The following is a 15691-nucleotide window of genomic DNA, read 5'->3' as shown; positions in this document are numbered from 1 at the left end:
TAAGGGCCATATTTTTTACATAAAAAACTGGTGCAACTCAATCAAGAAACAATATTCCATTTTATTATGTGTCACCAGCATATGGAATGGACTCCGCAGGAGTCATTGTGGCACTGCTAGGGCCACATGTTGGCTTAGAAAGAAGTTTGGAGGATCTTATCTTTAGGAGGATCAATCTGTGGCATTGCCTCTGCTTTCTTAAGGAGCTTATCTGCCACGGGATCATTAACCCCGTAGTAACGATCCTTGATGTTTTGATCAGCAAGTGGATCATCAGGATCTGTGGGCTTCTCATGCCGATATGGACATTCTTCACCACGCTTGCACTCTCCCTTGACCCAGAAGGAGCATATGTGCGGGCGATTCCTCTTGTAATATGGCGTAGTTCTTGCAAGTCTCATGAGCATCTCGGAGGGAGCCTTGGCTTTGCCAAGCGCACCTGCAGCAGTCGAGCCATCTGAGGTAGTGGCCATTTGGCGCTCCATGTTCTGGATGTAATACTCCTTGTTGACGTCGCTTTTAGGTAGGTCATCTTGCAAGCTCAGAGCCTCATCTCGTACCTGAATAAGAATTATTATTAACAGCTAGAAATGTAAGAAAAAATTGAAAAAACAGAAGGCAAATTTCAGTGTGGGCAACCACAGTTTTTTTATAGTCAGAAATTTATTATAATCGTCAAACGTAAACAATTAAAAATATCTATTAACTTGGTCAATGAGCTCATGACCTTCTTCAGTGTCCCATTTAAATTCAAAAAGAACTCACTTGTGTAGGTAATCCATACTCAAGATCCAGCAAACATGTTTGACACACGTTCTTCAACTTTGAACATGTCTGACACACTTCTGTCTTCTTGACTCTCATCCTGGCTCCAGGACACAAGCGAAAAACAGTGAAAGGCCGAGTACAGATTTTGCATTCCTTCCCATACCGGTCTCGAGTCATGCGAGTGTAAGGGTTGTCACCCAGACACGTTTGGCACAAGATGGGAAAATCCTGAAAAATAAAAAAAGGATTAATTTATACCTTAAACGCTTAACACTTGAAAACAAATTGTTTTGGTTCATGGGTGACTTTGATGACTATGAAAATCAAAGACACATTTTTTGGCTAAAACTTCAACTTCAACAAGCTTGTGATTAGTAAGCTACACATATTAAAATGGGAGATTAGATTTGCATTAAATTCTAGGTATTTATCAGGTCCTGCAGCCAACATCAAATTTTTTCAATGCAGCTTGAGTAAAAACTATTGTTTTGTGGGTGAATTTTGAATGTGGGTGAAAATGTGCTGTTCTTTTTTTTCACTCTAGATATTAGGCAAGGGCTGCAGGAATCCCAGTCAGTAAAGTATGGCACATCATAGGTTGAGGATGCCAAATTCATTGCCCTGGAGATGCAAAGGTTCAATCGATGTGGATGGCAGTCACCAATTATGCCTCTTAGTAGATCGCCACTTGTGGCCGATGCCCAATGATTGACACGGGCGTGCACGCATCACAATCTACCTATGTGGCCAATGCCTGACGATCCACACAGACGCACTTGACTTATAATGGATGTGGCTAATTTCCAATAATTGATCGACACAGATTCATGTGCCTTACAATCAAGGCGGACACACCCACCTTCAAATATGGACACATGCAAATTCACTTGGTGTTGATTGATTGATTTATAGTTTGTTATTGGACACAGACGCCAATTTAGAGTCGAGATGGCTCAATCAAGAGCTTAAAAAGATGTAAACATCTCAAGCTAAAAGACCTTACTTTATAACCAGGTAGGAACAGGTTTAATTGCCCACAATCACAATCATTTTCGTCTTATTCATGAGTGGCTTCTACCTGATTTTCTAGTTTGGCTTCCTGAGGCATACTCAAACTTTCCTGCCATTGTTAGTACCACAAGATTCCTGCTAGATGAATTATCCTCATACTGTAAAACATGGCATAATATAAGTTCAGGATGCCAATTTCTTGAAACCAAAGATGCCAAGGTACAAGCAAGGTGGATGCCACTGGATCGTGGTCACAGTTGCCAATTATGTTTCTCCATAGATTGCAATTTACAATTAATATTTCTGATCAGGATAGATCTAAATGCATTACAATTGATATGGCTCATACATGATGATTGGCTCAAACATATGTGCATTAATTTTGTTGTAGATGATAAATTCAAGCAAACAAAACAAGCTGATGATGTGTGCAGTGATAACAGTCTTGATCAAATGATAATTAGTTTGTGATTGATCATGGATGGCAATTAAAGGTCAAGATGGCTGATGGAGAGCTCAAAAGGATACCAATATCTCAAGCAAAAAGACCTTACTTCACAGCCAAGCCAATCTGAATAACAGCCAGATTTTTCTGGGAATTGTAGTTAAAAAATCGGGCAATTCTTGAAAATTACAGGCAAAAATGAGTTGTTCTCATCTTAAGGGGACCGTCTAACCTAAAATTTTCAATTTAGGCGTTTTCCACTTTTTGGGCTCATCTTAAAGCTCACTTTTCAACGCATTCAACGGTACCAGAATCATCCCTGTGCGTCAAAAAATGATTTCGTGACAGCTTCCCAAAGAAGGGCAGTTTTTAGGCCCTGTTTTCTATGAATATCACGTTTTCTATCAATTTTTTCGAAAAATTCATAGAAGTAAAATGTTTTTATTTTTACATTTTACGTTTGAATGTGAAGTTTCATGATGATCGGATAATAACTTTAGGAGTTATAGGCTATCTCCAATTTAGGTTAGACGGTCCCCTTAAATGGAAGAAATTAGGTAAAAGATACAAAAAAAGGTAAAAAAAAAATAAATTAACCACAAGCACAGAGGTTGTTGTCTCATTAACAAATTAATGCATGCCTTAGTTTTCAAGTTAGTCCAATTAGCAGCAACATCTATAGCTGTCCAAATTTAACAGTGCTAAAACACAAGGTATGTGAAGAGCTGTCATTGCTACTTGTTACATAAATAACTTATACTTGTTTTACACAAGAGATGCGCCTTTTGTACCAAGTTTTGCACTAATGTATGACTGCTTGGACCAGCTATTATTGTTCATAGCACTTTCTATTATTGATGTCTAGATCAAAAAATTATATATATTTAAAATATATATATACACTTTTATATACCGTCAAATGGGTAATAAGGGAAGGGCGGGGTAATTCAGGACAGTTCTCTGTTATGGTGTAAAAATGTTATCAGCAAAACTAATTGAAATATTGCAAAACTAAAAATGGTGGCGTAAACTTCAATATTTTTCCTATCTATGTAGCATAGAGTAAGATAAGGAATCATACATTTACCAGCTCCAAAAATCCTTGAAGAAATGTTAAAAAGTGATATTTTGAAAAAGTACTTCTGCTAAGGTCTGTAGAAAAAAAAATTCGGCATATTAAAAACTTTTGCTTGACAAAATTGCAGACAGATGTCAGCTTTACAGCTTCATTGACAGAATTTTTGCACCTCAATCCAAAACAAAATGACCTCCATTTCTGGACGACAGAGTAACAAAAGCCACCCCCCTCTGGGTAATATGGGACACCCCTAAAAACACATATACAGTAGAACCTTGGATAGCAAAGGCTTCAGGTAAAAAAAAATTTATTAACAAAGAATTTTGATTACTACATTTACCTTGCTCTGCAAAAACATTCACTCGGTAAAATATTAATGCATCATCAGTAAATCTGATCACAAAATTGTACATAGAATTTCATAGATAAAATTGTGCACAGGGCAACATAGAATGAAAAGTAATAAATCTAAACTGTGATTTATTTCTCCAAAAAAATTTGATGGTTGTTACTAAAAAATCCCTTTATGTTTCAGGTATGTTTTTTACAATCTTTTTTTGTTATAGTGAATTCACTTGACCCAATTAAAATGGTGTGAAATTATAAGCCCAGTCCTGTAAGCTTACAGATACAGTAGAAATGCTATATGGCTGCTGATATGAGCTTGCAGTGGACAAGGTTGTTGTTAATGCTCAATGGCATGTCCATGGATATGGTAATATCACATCAATAATACGGTAATGTAGGGATATGGTAAAATCATATCCATAAAGTAAAACAAGTATAAAATGAAAAATTTCATTTTAATACATCTACATTATCTACAAAGGAAGAGGAGGACTTTGGGGTACTGTTAGTAATGCATAAGTACACTCTTCATGCTTCAAACATTTTAAAATTAAATTTTATTTCAAAGGTCCCAAATTACTCCGTTCCCAGGGATAATTTGGTACGCTTTTTTTGTGTCTAGCACTTTATGGATAGCATTTGAAATTTTTTGGAAATGCCTTACAATAGCTCCTGCAAAGACCTTTAAAATTAGCTCAAATTCATTAAGGAAATGTTTCATGGTGAGAAGTTATTAACGAAAAACCATCAAAATCTTTCCTTATAACCTTGTTTGACACTACTTTTTTAAAAACCTATTTACACATCCATAAAATATTACCTAGTTCTTTCCAGTACAAGATAGAAAATTTTGGTTGTGCATTTTGTGAAAATTCAACATGATGACCATAGCCATCAGTAAGTGTGCATGTGTTAACAAGCTAGCATTTAAAACATCTAGTCTAAGGGTCGGGACTAGAGCTTTCCCGCCATTTTCAGAATTGCAAGATTCGCACTAATATAATAAAAATTTGTCAGAATCAATTAGGTAAATTAGAGCTAGTTTACATGTAGCTTCTGCCCAATTTTTGAGAATGGCAGCCTAGAATTGTCCCAAGTAAAATTTTCTATGTAAGTGTTATAAGATCAAGCTGCAAGATTCCAACATTATCAAAATTGTGTGACCTTGAAGTGCCTAAATTTCAGTGATAAGAATAGGTATGTACACAAACCAAGTGTGGGCCACAAGAAAACAACCAAAGTGGCAGACATGCAGTTTTTGCTTCAGAGAGCGAGAGGCATTTAGTTTTAAAAGTCCGGCCCAGAAAGCAGCTTAATTTGAGCAGCTTGTTTAGTGATAGCAACAAAAAATGAATTATGACAAATGCTATCTTATCTTTCAATAAATTTATGCCATCTACTTGCTTGACTGCAATTTGCAAAAGGGGCCACTTAGTGCTAAAAAAGTTGGTATCATATTGGGCCATTAATGAAAGATGGTGAAAAAACAAGCTAACAGTTCTTTTAACATGCTCTAAATTTGAGAGCTCTGCCAATAGTTGCATGGTGATGGTGGATATTGTGATGGTGCAATTTTTGGAGTCCAACACATATGTGAATGGCAGCCACAATGGGGTTTGGTGATGCAGTACTACTAGTAATAGTAGTGATTCAGTCTCAGATCTCAGTGATGTGACAGTGCCTTCCTGCTAGTGTTTCAGTTCATATTTCAGAGTTGAGAAGTTTTTTTTATACCTATTTTACTGACCAGGATAATTTTACCACTATCAAGACATTGTGACATGAAATTGTTTACTTGCACCTACCCTGTACTGCCCTAGACTACCTACTCAGTTAAGTGCTTGTCAGCCTAGCAGCTAGGCTACTACTAGTAGGCACTAGTTCTACTTCTGAGCTGGCTGTAATTTTGATAACTAATGAAGTAAATATTAAAATGTAATGCATGGCTATTAATAGTATTAATGTAAGATTGCATTTAAATAATTTTCATTTATTTACAATTAATCAAGTGCTAGTCAGCCTATGCACTAGGGTATGGCTAAAGGCTAGACTACTACCACTACTTGGTTGTCTGAGCTATCTGCAATTTTAATAACTTATAAACATGATAACTGGTAAATATTAACATACAAGAGCGCTATTTGCTAAGGAAATGGCAGCAATTTGGGTGCTGGCGCGCTGTAGTTCACTCATCTAGGGCGCCCCACTTGCGCTTCTATTTTAGCCAAAACGTACCTAAACTACATAGGATAGGTACATGGTCATTCAGAAGGCATTTAGAATGCCACCTGATAGGTTGAAGATAGAAATTATCTTGGTTTAGAATGCCCAAGCATTGAAGATAGGTGGATGTAGTGGGGATAATCCCCACTACATCCACCTATCCCAACACTTTCTTGCACTGGATATGTAAATCTGACTTTTTAAGCTCACTGTCCAAATCCAAATCATAGGATTTGGATTTTGGGTGTGGTGACTCTGAAAAAAATACATTCCAGAGTCAGGCCTTTACTACACCCATCAGCCACACATCACATATTCATTTTGTTAGTAGGAAGGCAAAAGGGAGACCAAGCCAGGTAGAAGTGACATCAAGAGATGTTAGAGGGGTGTGAAAGTTTGTGTTAAGATTATTATTGTTTATTATTGGTGTATTTAATAATTGGTTATTTGGTTTATTATTGCAATATCACATTTATTACACTGAATAGTTTACATCTATATTAGCTATGGGACCTCTTAGGCCCTAAATAACTATTTGTTTTCTATGAAAATATTATTGATACAGTCATTATTTTATTATTGTTTTTTTCCTTACACCACCCTGGCCTCCATTCTTGCCGTTGCCAGCCTTCTTGTCTCCCTCATTCTCCATGCATTTCCAAAAATTGCTATCCACTCTCAGTCATAGCAGCAGTCACCCCTGTTGACAGACAGTCTGTCATTCAGTCATTGCAATTTTTGATAAACTTGCAATTTAAGCAGTCAAGTGATTTTAATACTTATATACGACCATTGGCTCATGCATCACACCATCACCCTTATCCCTCTCATCCAGTATTACTTTCATCATTTCCAGTCTTGCCCTCTCAAATGCATCACACTCTATCATCAGATGCTCCAGTTTCCCTCTTCCCTCTGTCACATATAAAATAAATATCCTTTTTTCTTTCATTCCATTTCCACCTGTATGTCCGTGCAATCACAATTTCACACTCAAAACATTTGCTCTCAGCCTCTTGCACAGAACATATGTATCAGTTACACCTGTTTCTTTCACTACCTGCAGCCTGCAGGCTGCAGATTCAGTCAAATTCACAACCAAAGTGTTTAATTTTAGTTAAAACAGATAGCCTACAACATGAGCTTTCTCAACTCTCAAGGTAATAAAATCTTTGAAATTGACTTATACAAAATCTAGAAATATCGATTTTTTTCAAAAAATTGTCTAAATTTATTCCTTTTTTGGGTGTATTTGAATAAATTTAAAAAATTTGTAGTTCTAGCATGTTTATTTATTTGTATGGTATTTTTCTAGATTTTTCTCTTTTCAGATGTATAATCCTGCAAAGCTATTATTTATGAATTGATAAAAAAAATTAAACAAGCTAGATCAAGATTGAACATTTGAAAAAAACATTTCTAGAGACTAGATCTTGATATCTAGGTTACTAGGTAGTAGGTACCTTGCATAGGTATGTGCACAAAAAATTTTTTATCCTTTGGTTGTAATGAAAATTACACCACTGAAAAGAGAAAAAAATTTAGAAAAATATCATATAAGTATGAGTAGAGTAGGTTGAAAAATAAAAAAGATATGAATTTTTTCCTTTTTTCAATTTCACCCCAAAAATGGACCAACTTCTGTCACTTTTTTTTGAAAAACTATCATTTGTAGGTTTCCTATGAGCCAATTTCAAAGTTTTTAGTACCATTAGAAAGCTCATGTTGTAGGCTATGTATTCTAACTAGAATAAAACATTTTGGTTGAGACTGACTGCAGGTGGGTGGGGGAAATGGGTGCAACTGCTAGATATGAATGCTATAACTTAACTTGAAGGCAGAATTGGAAAGAATAAATTTCAGTTTCATGGTCTTGGCCCATAATTGAGCTTAAAAATATGAAATTAAATAGAATACGCAAATAAAATTTGCTAGTAATAATAATATTAATTTTTATTAATATTAATTCTTAACTACTTATAATAAATATCAGTGAATATTGATATAAATAATAATATTAAATACTGATCATCATCACGTCACGTCTCATATTGCCTTGTGTCTTCAGTCTTGTCTCATCTCATGTCTTGTCTCATCTCATCTCATGTCTTGTCTCGTGCCTCGTCTCATGTCTCGTCTTGCGTCTCATGTCTCGTCTTGCGTCTCATGTCTCGTCTTGCGTCTCATGTCTCGTCTTGCGTCTCATGTCTCATCTTGTGTCTCATCTCTTGTCTCGTCTCATGCTTGTCTCATGTCTTGTCTCATGTCTTGTCTCATGTCTTGCCTCATGTCTTGCCTCATGTCTTGTCTCATGTCTTGCCTCATGTCTTGTCTCATGTCTTGTCTGCTCATCTCATGTCCAACCTCATGTCTTGTCTCGCGTCTCATCTCACATCTCGTCTCATGCCTCATATCATGTCTTGTCTGAGTTGTCTCATGTCTTGTCTCATTTCTCGTCTCCTCGTCTCATGTCCAATCTCATGTCTTGTCTCGTGTCTCATCTCCTCGTCTCATGTCCAATCTCATGTCTTGTCTTGCGTCTCATCTCGCATCTTGTCTCATGTCTCGTTTCATATCTTGTCTCATGCCTCGTCTCATGTCTTGTCTCCTGTCTCAGTCTCGGCAGTAGTTCAGGACCAGGGGCCGTATTATCAAAACTTTGTAAGTACGCAAATCGACTTACGAGTGGCGTTGCTATGACAACGTAATACTAGCGGTGGTTTTATAAAAACATTTGCGTGGTAAAAATTTGCGCGGGAAAAAAATTTAGGCTTTTAGCTAAGACTTGCGTACGTAAGTTTTGATAATGCCAAAATTAGGGTGTATTTACGTACTACAGAACTTTTTTGTCGTAAGTACAAAAAGTTACAAAGTTTTGATAATCCGGCCCCAGGCCAACCAGCTTACCAGCATACCTCACTGGCTCACGACTGAACTTAACGTAAACTGCGTGACATGACATGGTAGAAAAACTGTCAGAATGGCTGCAGAGCTCTGAAATTTCAAGAGCATGCTCTAAAAACTATAATCTTGATTTCAAATTATCTTTCATTAATTTCAAAATATGATATCAATGTTTATTTCTAGCACAAATGTTACCCATTGCACACCCCAGCTAAGCAGGTACTTGATAGACATTCCTCAAAAAAAAAATGATGTCGTCATACTTCAAGTTTTTTTGGTTAATTTCCAAACACAAGTCAATCAAATTAAGCAAACATTTGGGTGGAACTTTCAAAATTAAATACCTTACGCCAGGGTTACGCGCGCTGAGGCAGAAAGTGGCTGTCCACCATTTTGCCCGCATTGTTTACATTCGTGCATACTTTGTGCACATATCTTATCTACCTTGCAGCTTGCACAATGCACACTTTTGCACAATGCAGTAGGCTATGCACAGTATTACTACTAGTCTACTACTAAAGTTTACTGTTCAGCAAACAATTAGTTTAGTTATCCCCTATTTGTATAAATTTGAATTAATTTAGATTACTATCTGCCATAAAATTTAAGAACAGTGGTAATGAAATTGACACAACTCTAAGTTCAAGTAATTCATTAAAAAATGTCATAGGTATTTTACGTACCGAATCTTCCCAATTTTGCCTGTCCCAGGTGTTTGTGGATTTAGACCTAGCCATCTTGAAGATGATATTGGTTACAACTTGACTTGAACAGTAATTGTAATTTGTATAACTTATCAAACAGAAATAAAAATTGAAGGAGCGATGTTTTGGCTGATGATGCGAAACGTTGATGGTATCTTCTTCTTCTTTTCAAGGTGTCCACGTTGGGTGGACTGAAAGCCACAGGACAGCCACAAGGGTGACCGTTGGGCCTGAGAGCTTATGTTATGTTGGACTTCTTGGTAAGGAAAGCTGGCCTCTTTGTCCTTGTTTGTACAAGGTCAATAGAGGTGATGGATGAGCTTGATAGCATGTAAGAGAGAATTTACACATGACATGTCAGATAAAATATTGAGTTTAGATGTCTAAAAAGCTGAATCGAAATGTTCTAAAATATTTCCATCAGAAATCCAATATATATTTTATTACCGCTTTTGTTTATCGAGAATTCACATATAAGATAATTTTAGCACCATTATAATCAGCTAGGCCTAATTACATTGCTAAATTTACCAAATAATTTCATTATAGGGATTTCAAACAGTTTTCAATTTATTTTAAACGGGTCCCATTGCGTTTCCATCAATTTGTTCATCATTGTTATCACAGTTGCCATTTCCATCTATTAACCATCATTGAATTATTCCTTTGATGAATTTCTGATATAACAATAGAATTTCCATGCTTTATACACGCATCTGATAAAATGAATTTTTACTATTTACTTCTATTGCATCCATTTCTTCAATCACTGACCCATTATCCTCCATGAAGCATTGCCGACTTTGTTCCATCAATGAATTCTAGTTGAGAATTTCTGTTTTCACGAAGAAGCTCCTCCTTGCTATTTTACACGAATCTGCTCCATTGCCTGTTTGCTAAGAATATAGGTTCCATTCATCGTTTCAATCAAATTGCCAATATCATATTAATCATATCATATATCATATAATTATCTGCTCCAATGGCTGTTTGCTATGCACGTAGATTTAATCCACATCTTCAATCGCTTTTCCATTGCCCTCCATTAACTTAAATGACACAATAATTCCGCCTATGAATTTCAGCTATGAATTTCTGTTGCCACAAAAACCTCTTCAATGCTTGATATACGCATCTGCTACATTGGCTATTCACAAGGAACATTAGTTTCATAAATCGTTTCAGTCAATTTGCTATTTGTCTCAATTAACCATTACTGAACGAATTTTACCGATGAATTTAGCTATGAATTTCTGTTATCACAATGATGTCTTCTCCCATGCGTTACATACTCATCAGCTGCATTGGCAATTCACCATCTAATGGTACCGTTACGGCGAACTCCATTTTTGCGTTACAGTACAGAATATGCGAGAACGAGCTCCAAGAGACACATTTGATTGAATATTTTACGTCATTAGTCACAATGATATATGAAATTATGAATTAATCAAATTGATTACCAATACCAGTCCCATTTATAATCGAAAATTGGGTATTCGCGAAAAAATCTCACAATCACATGTGCTCGAACCATTGTAGCTGACACTAAAATAGCAAAAGGAAATCAATTAAGACGACAGAAGATGCACGAAAAGATTACGCTAATTACCATCNGGGAAGAAATTGGGTAATATGGAAATGTATCTGTTCTGTGAAAAATGTAATGGACTCCAAAAAAACAGTGAAGGTAATAACAACAAATACCTATGAATCAACAATTACCTTGACGCTCCTGAAAATTACCATATAAATAGCAGTATAAGCTATAATGCTACACAAATGTTAAAAGACAACATCTCTCATATCAAATTGCAAAAATACAAAAGAAAATATAGCTGAGTTATTGAAGTAACATGTAAATAGGAAAGTAGTCACAACATAGGAATGTAACGATTGTCTAATTGAAATTTAAGTAAATTTAAAAGCTGCTGTAATTGATCGTTCATAGCACTCACAAATGACAAATCTCTCTCTGACGCGGATAAAGCACATAAGTGTCTCCTTCACATAAAGTTGAGCAACCTGACTCAGAAGGCGCTGAAATATGCAACATCACACCCTTCTGTGCCTTTACCCAGAGAGAGAGAGATTTAGAGAGAGCCCGTCAGAGAGAGATTTGCCATTGGCAAGTGCTTTAAATGATCAATTACAGCAGCTTTTTAATTAATTTAAATTACAATTGTACAATTGGACAACTTGTACTTTTTTTATTGTTACTGTAAAATCATGTCATGAATCCTTTTGTTAAGCTAGAATTAAAATTTTCAAAGGAAATATTTCTAACAAAGGAAATAAAATTAAATCACAGTTATAAATTTGACCCGAAGGTCACTAAACTGAACACTAAATGGATAGAAGGTCACTAAACTAAACACTAAATGGATAGCAATACCATAGAGATCTGTACTGTCGATGAAGCTGCAGGTGTGGACTCGGGGTCCACAGCACCACCGACAGGATCATCTGTGATGCCGCAGCGCTCAGTGTCATGACCAAAGAGATTGCATGATGAGCATCTTTTTCGTTTGGGCTTCTTTTTCCGCGGCATCTGCAATTTTCAATTGAATTTTAAAGTTGAACTTAAAAATTGTACAGGTATTAACCTCTTTAAAAACTTGATTCTACTCTTACAATGAAAGCTCTCATACTCAAGTATCAGATATTAATTAATGAGCTTTGGTAGAGCTAATAAATACTACATGATATGAATCATGTGGCCAACAACCAAATTGATGGCACCACTTTTCTTTAATGGATATTCATAGAATGCTACTGGAATTTTTCAATGTACCCTATATACCGATTCATTCTTGTCTATAAATGCTCTATTGTATGGTTAAACTTGAAGCAATTAAGCAATAAGAGTCGAAAGGTATAGTAAATTATTTCACATTATGAAGCCTGATCACAAAAAGCATACAGATTTTCCCAATTGTCTTGTAAATTTAAAAAAATATATACATTCTCAAAACAAAAGAAAATATTCTGGATTTTAAAATTCCAGCATCATATCCACAACATCTTATAAAAATAACTTGCCACATGGTTATCAATGCATGCTTCATGAAACAATCAAGATCCTTATCAAACAACTTTAATTTAAGGTACAAGATGAGCATTTATACAACAAAATAAACAAAGCTCAAGACTTAATATTATATACGGGTTTTGCTAGCTCAATGATGTATACATGGCTTGATTGATGTATAACAAGAATTAATACCAATGCTATTAGATACATATGGCTACTTGCAAAATATTTCAGAGTTCTAATAAAATCATGAGCACCTACTGAAGATAATTTCTCTGATTAACCTAGATTTAGGGAGCATGCTCATGATACTAGAATAGCTTTAGTGATGCATATTCTTGGCCAAGGCAATATATGGAACTCCATTGCAAAATAACTAATATATTACAATAAATCTTGACCACAAAGGTAGTTCTGGCAACACATTTTCAGTAAGGCTAGCAGCATTTCCATCCTTTAAACTTGATCTGGGTGATGCAATGATTGTCTTAATTAATGAATAGATATACAAGAGGAATTGGTGAAATTGATTAAAATCTAGTTCCACCAAACAAAATAACAAGCAAATCTTCAAGCACACTATCTGCAAGACATTCTTTTATTATGAAAATGCAGTAATGATGATCATAAGATTGTTCAAGATAGAAAATGGTTTTAAAATATTTTAAGCCATGCATGCAGTTTATAAAATCTCAATATATAATTTCCCTTATGCTAAATTATTTTTGGATATCTTCATTTTCCCAATTGCTTAATGGTGACACTGTAAAATAATGAATACAGCAATAAATTATTTATTGTAGAAATTAGATTAGTAAATGCGAATTTTCAATATGAGAAGCTGAAATATTAACATGCAGTTATGATCTTCATTAAGCATGCAAATTAGCGTAAGATTTCAGTTTTATACAGCATGGAAGAAATATTCCCAGCAGCACTGTATGAGCAACACTGTATGAGCAGCATTATATGAGCAACACTATGAGCAGCATTGTATGAGCAGCATAATATAATTCTTTCACTTTTTGCACCAATCAACTATCAAATGGAATACAATTTCAAAAACATCCACTAGCATACGGACAAAAATGACACGCAAAACTTGCCCTGATATGTTGCTCTTTCTACCATTCAATTTACTTAGTTAGCAGGAATTTAAAATAATCAAGTAAATAAAAACTTATACACTAAATCTGCATCATTGATCACGACCGATAATACCCATTTGAATAGTGATAAAAAATTTGTAATTGATGGCGCCGAATAGTTAAGTTCACCAAGATAATAGTCTCTGAAGTTTAATTGAATTCTATGTTTTTTCTCAAGACAGACTTGGACCTCAAAAACAATAACAATATTAACAATATAACAATATTATTCAGGCTGCCTTTTATCCTTTTCCTGCCTGCGTGAGGCTGATAAAGGGAATATTTAGGGTAACCTCGCATAAATTCAGGTGACTTTTATTCTGTTTTCCCAATTATTAAATTGGGGAAACAGATATTTATTTATTTTATCTGTTTGTTCAATTTAATTATTAACTTGTAACCCCATTATTATTCACACGACTTTTTATGACTTTCTACGGGTGACCCAACTAATATTCAAGTTATTTTTATGAGTTTTACGGGTAACCCAACTAATATTCAGGCGGTTTCTCATCTATTTCCCTCTGCTTGAGACTGTAGCATGAAATATTTGAGCTTTGACCTCAAGTAAGTCAAGGCAGACCTGATGGCTCCCTGCACGCGATGGCCGAACTTTTGCGTGGAATTGCCCGTGTCTGATAGCGTCAGATTACACGCCGTGCTTTATCACACGTAGGGTAAGTGAGGGCTAGTGAGGGTAATCAGGAGAAGAGGGTAATGAAGATGTGACCGGTATACTTTATTACACGTAGGATATGTTAGGGCTAGTGAGGGTAATCAAGAAGAGAGGGTAATCAGGAAGAGAGGGTAATGAAGATGTGACCGTAATACCTTATTACACGTAGGGTAAGTGAGGGCTAGTGAGGGCTAGTGAGGGTAATCAAGAAGAGAGGGTAATGAAGATGTGGCCGACATACTTTATTACTCATAGGGTAAGAGGGAACTAGTTAGGGTAATCAGGAAAAGAGGGTAATAAAGATGTAGCCGTCATACTTTATTACACGTAGGGTAAATGAGAGTGAGTGAGGGTAATCAAGAAGAGAGCGCAATGAAGATTTCGACCGTCATTCTTTATCACATGTAAGCCTGGTAAGGGTAACTGAGGGTATTGATGAAGAGAGGGTAATTAAGATTACCCGCCACGCTTTATCACACGTGGGTTCGGTAAGTTTAAGTGAAGGTAATGAAGATGAGTTGGTAATGGAGATGAGGAGTGAATGATGGCCGATTAGATTCTAATTTAAAGTGAAAAATGGATGGTTCATTGAAATGAGTGTTATGTGTTGCGTATTTCTCGTGATTTTTGCATAAAGTTTTTATGTCAATCGAATAACATCCGTGAGATGTTATTCTGACAGCTATTGAGACTGCTCTAATATATTTCTCTTCGTGAAACGTAAACAATTTTAAATGCAAAAGCGAAAATCATAAAGTAATTTGAGGTACATTCGTTCACTTGTTCTCGTTTGTGACATTATCAAATTATTACTTGTATTTTTACTTGCTAATTTAATAAGAGTAGGATCGGTATTATTGATTGAGCTTGAGAAGCAACCTTCTTGCTTCTTCAAGGTAGTAAGCGGCGGTAAACAAAATTAGGAAGCAACGGTAAATGCCGGTGGGAACCGGCGATAAGAACAAAATTAGGAAGCGACGGTAAATCCAGGTAGGAACCGGCAATAAATCCAGGTAGGAAGCGGCGGTTATCAAAGTTAGGAAGCGGCGGTAAATCCAGATAGAAAGCGGCAGTAAACAACGTTAGGAAGCGGCGGTAAATCCAAGTAGGATGAGGAGGTAAATCAAGGTAGGAAACTGCGGGAAATGAAGCAAGCCAAAACTCAAAATATTCAGTACAAGTTGATTTATTGTCGTCTCATATATAATATAATTCATATAAATTTAATGCCAAAGTAATACATCAGTCTCCGCAATTGAAAAATGTTTTCAACCTTGTTACTAGAGATTTCCATTGAGAGTTCACCTTCCGAAAAGAAAATAAATTGCGAGCTTTCACAGATTCTCACGTCC

The 15691-nt window shown here is 35.8% G+C and overlaps 1 protein-coding gene across 1 annotated transcript; it reads right to left on the bottom strand.

Moving 5' to 3' along the window:
- Positions 1–9664, bottom strand: LOC108682064 (pre-mRNA-splicing factor RBM22). Its single transcript, XM_018171172.2, has 3 exons — positions 9461–9664; positions 766–996; positions 1–560 (listed from the first exon to the last, which is right to left on the bottom strand). Exons 1-3 carry the CDS (start codon positions 9512–9514, stop codon positions 135–137), a joined length of 711 nt encoding a protein of 236 aa, XP_018026661.1. The 5' UTR covers positions 9515–9664; the 3' UTR covers positions 1–134.
- Positions 9665–15691: the final 6027 nt, after the last annotated feature.

The sequence above is a fragment of the Hyalella azteca genome, unplaced genomic scaffold (genome assembly GCF_000764305.2).
Source record: "Hyalella azteca isolate HAZT.00-mixed unplaced genomic scaffold, Hazt_2.0.2 contig8024, whole genome shotgun sequence".
Classification (NCBI taxonomy): Eukaryota; Metazoa; Arthropoda; class Malacostraca; order Amphipoda; family Hyalellidae; genus Hyalella; species Hyalella azteca.
Note: the sequence above shows the minus strand (reverse complement) of the source record. Positions and strands in the feature narration are given on the sequence as shown.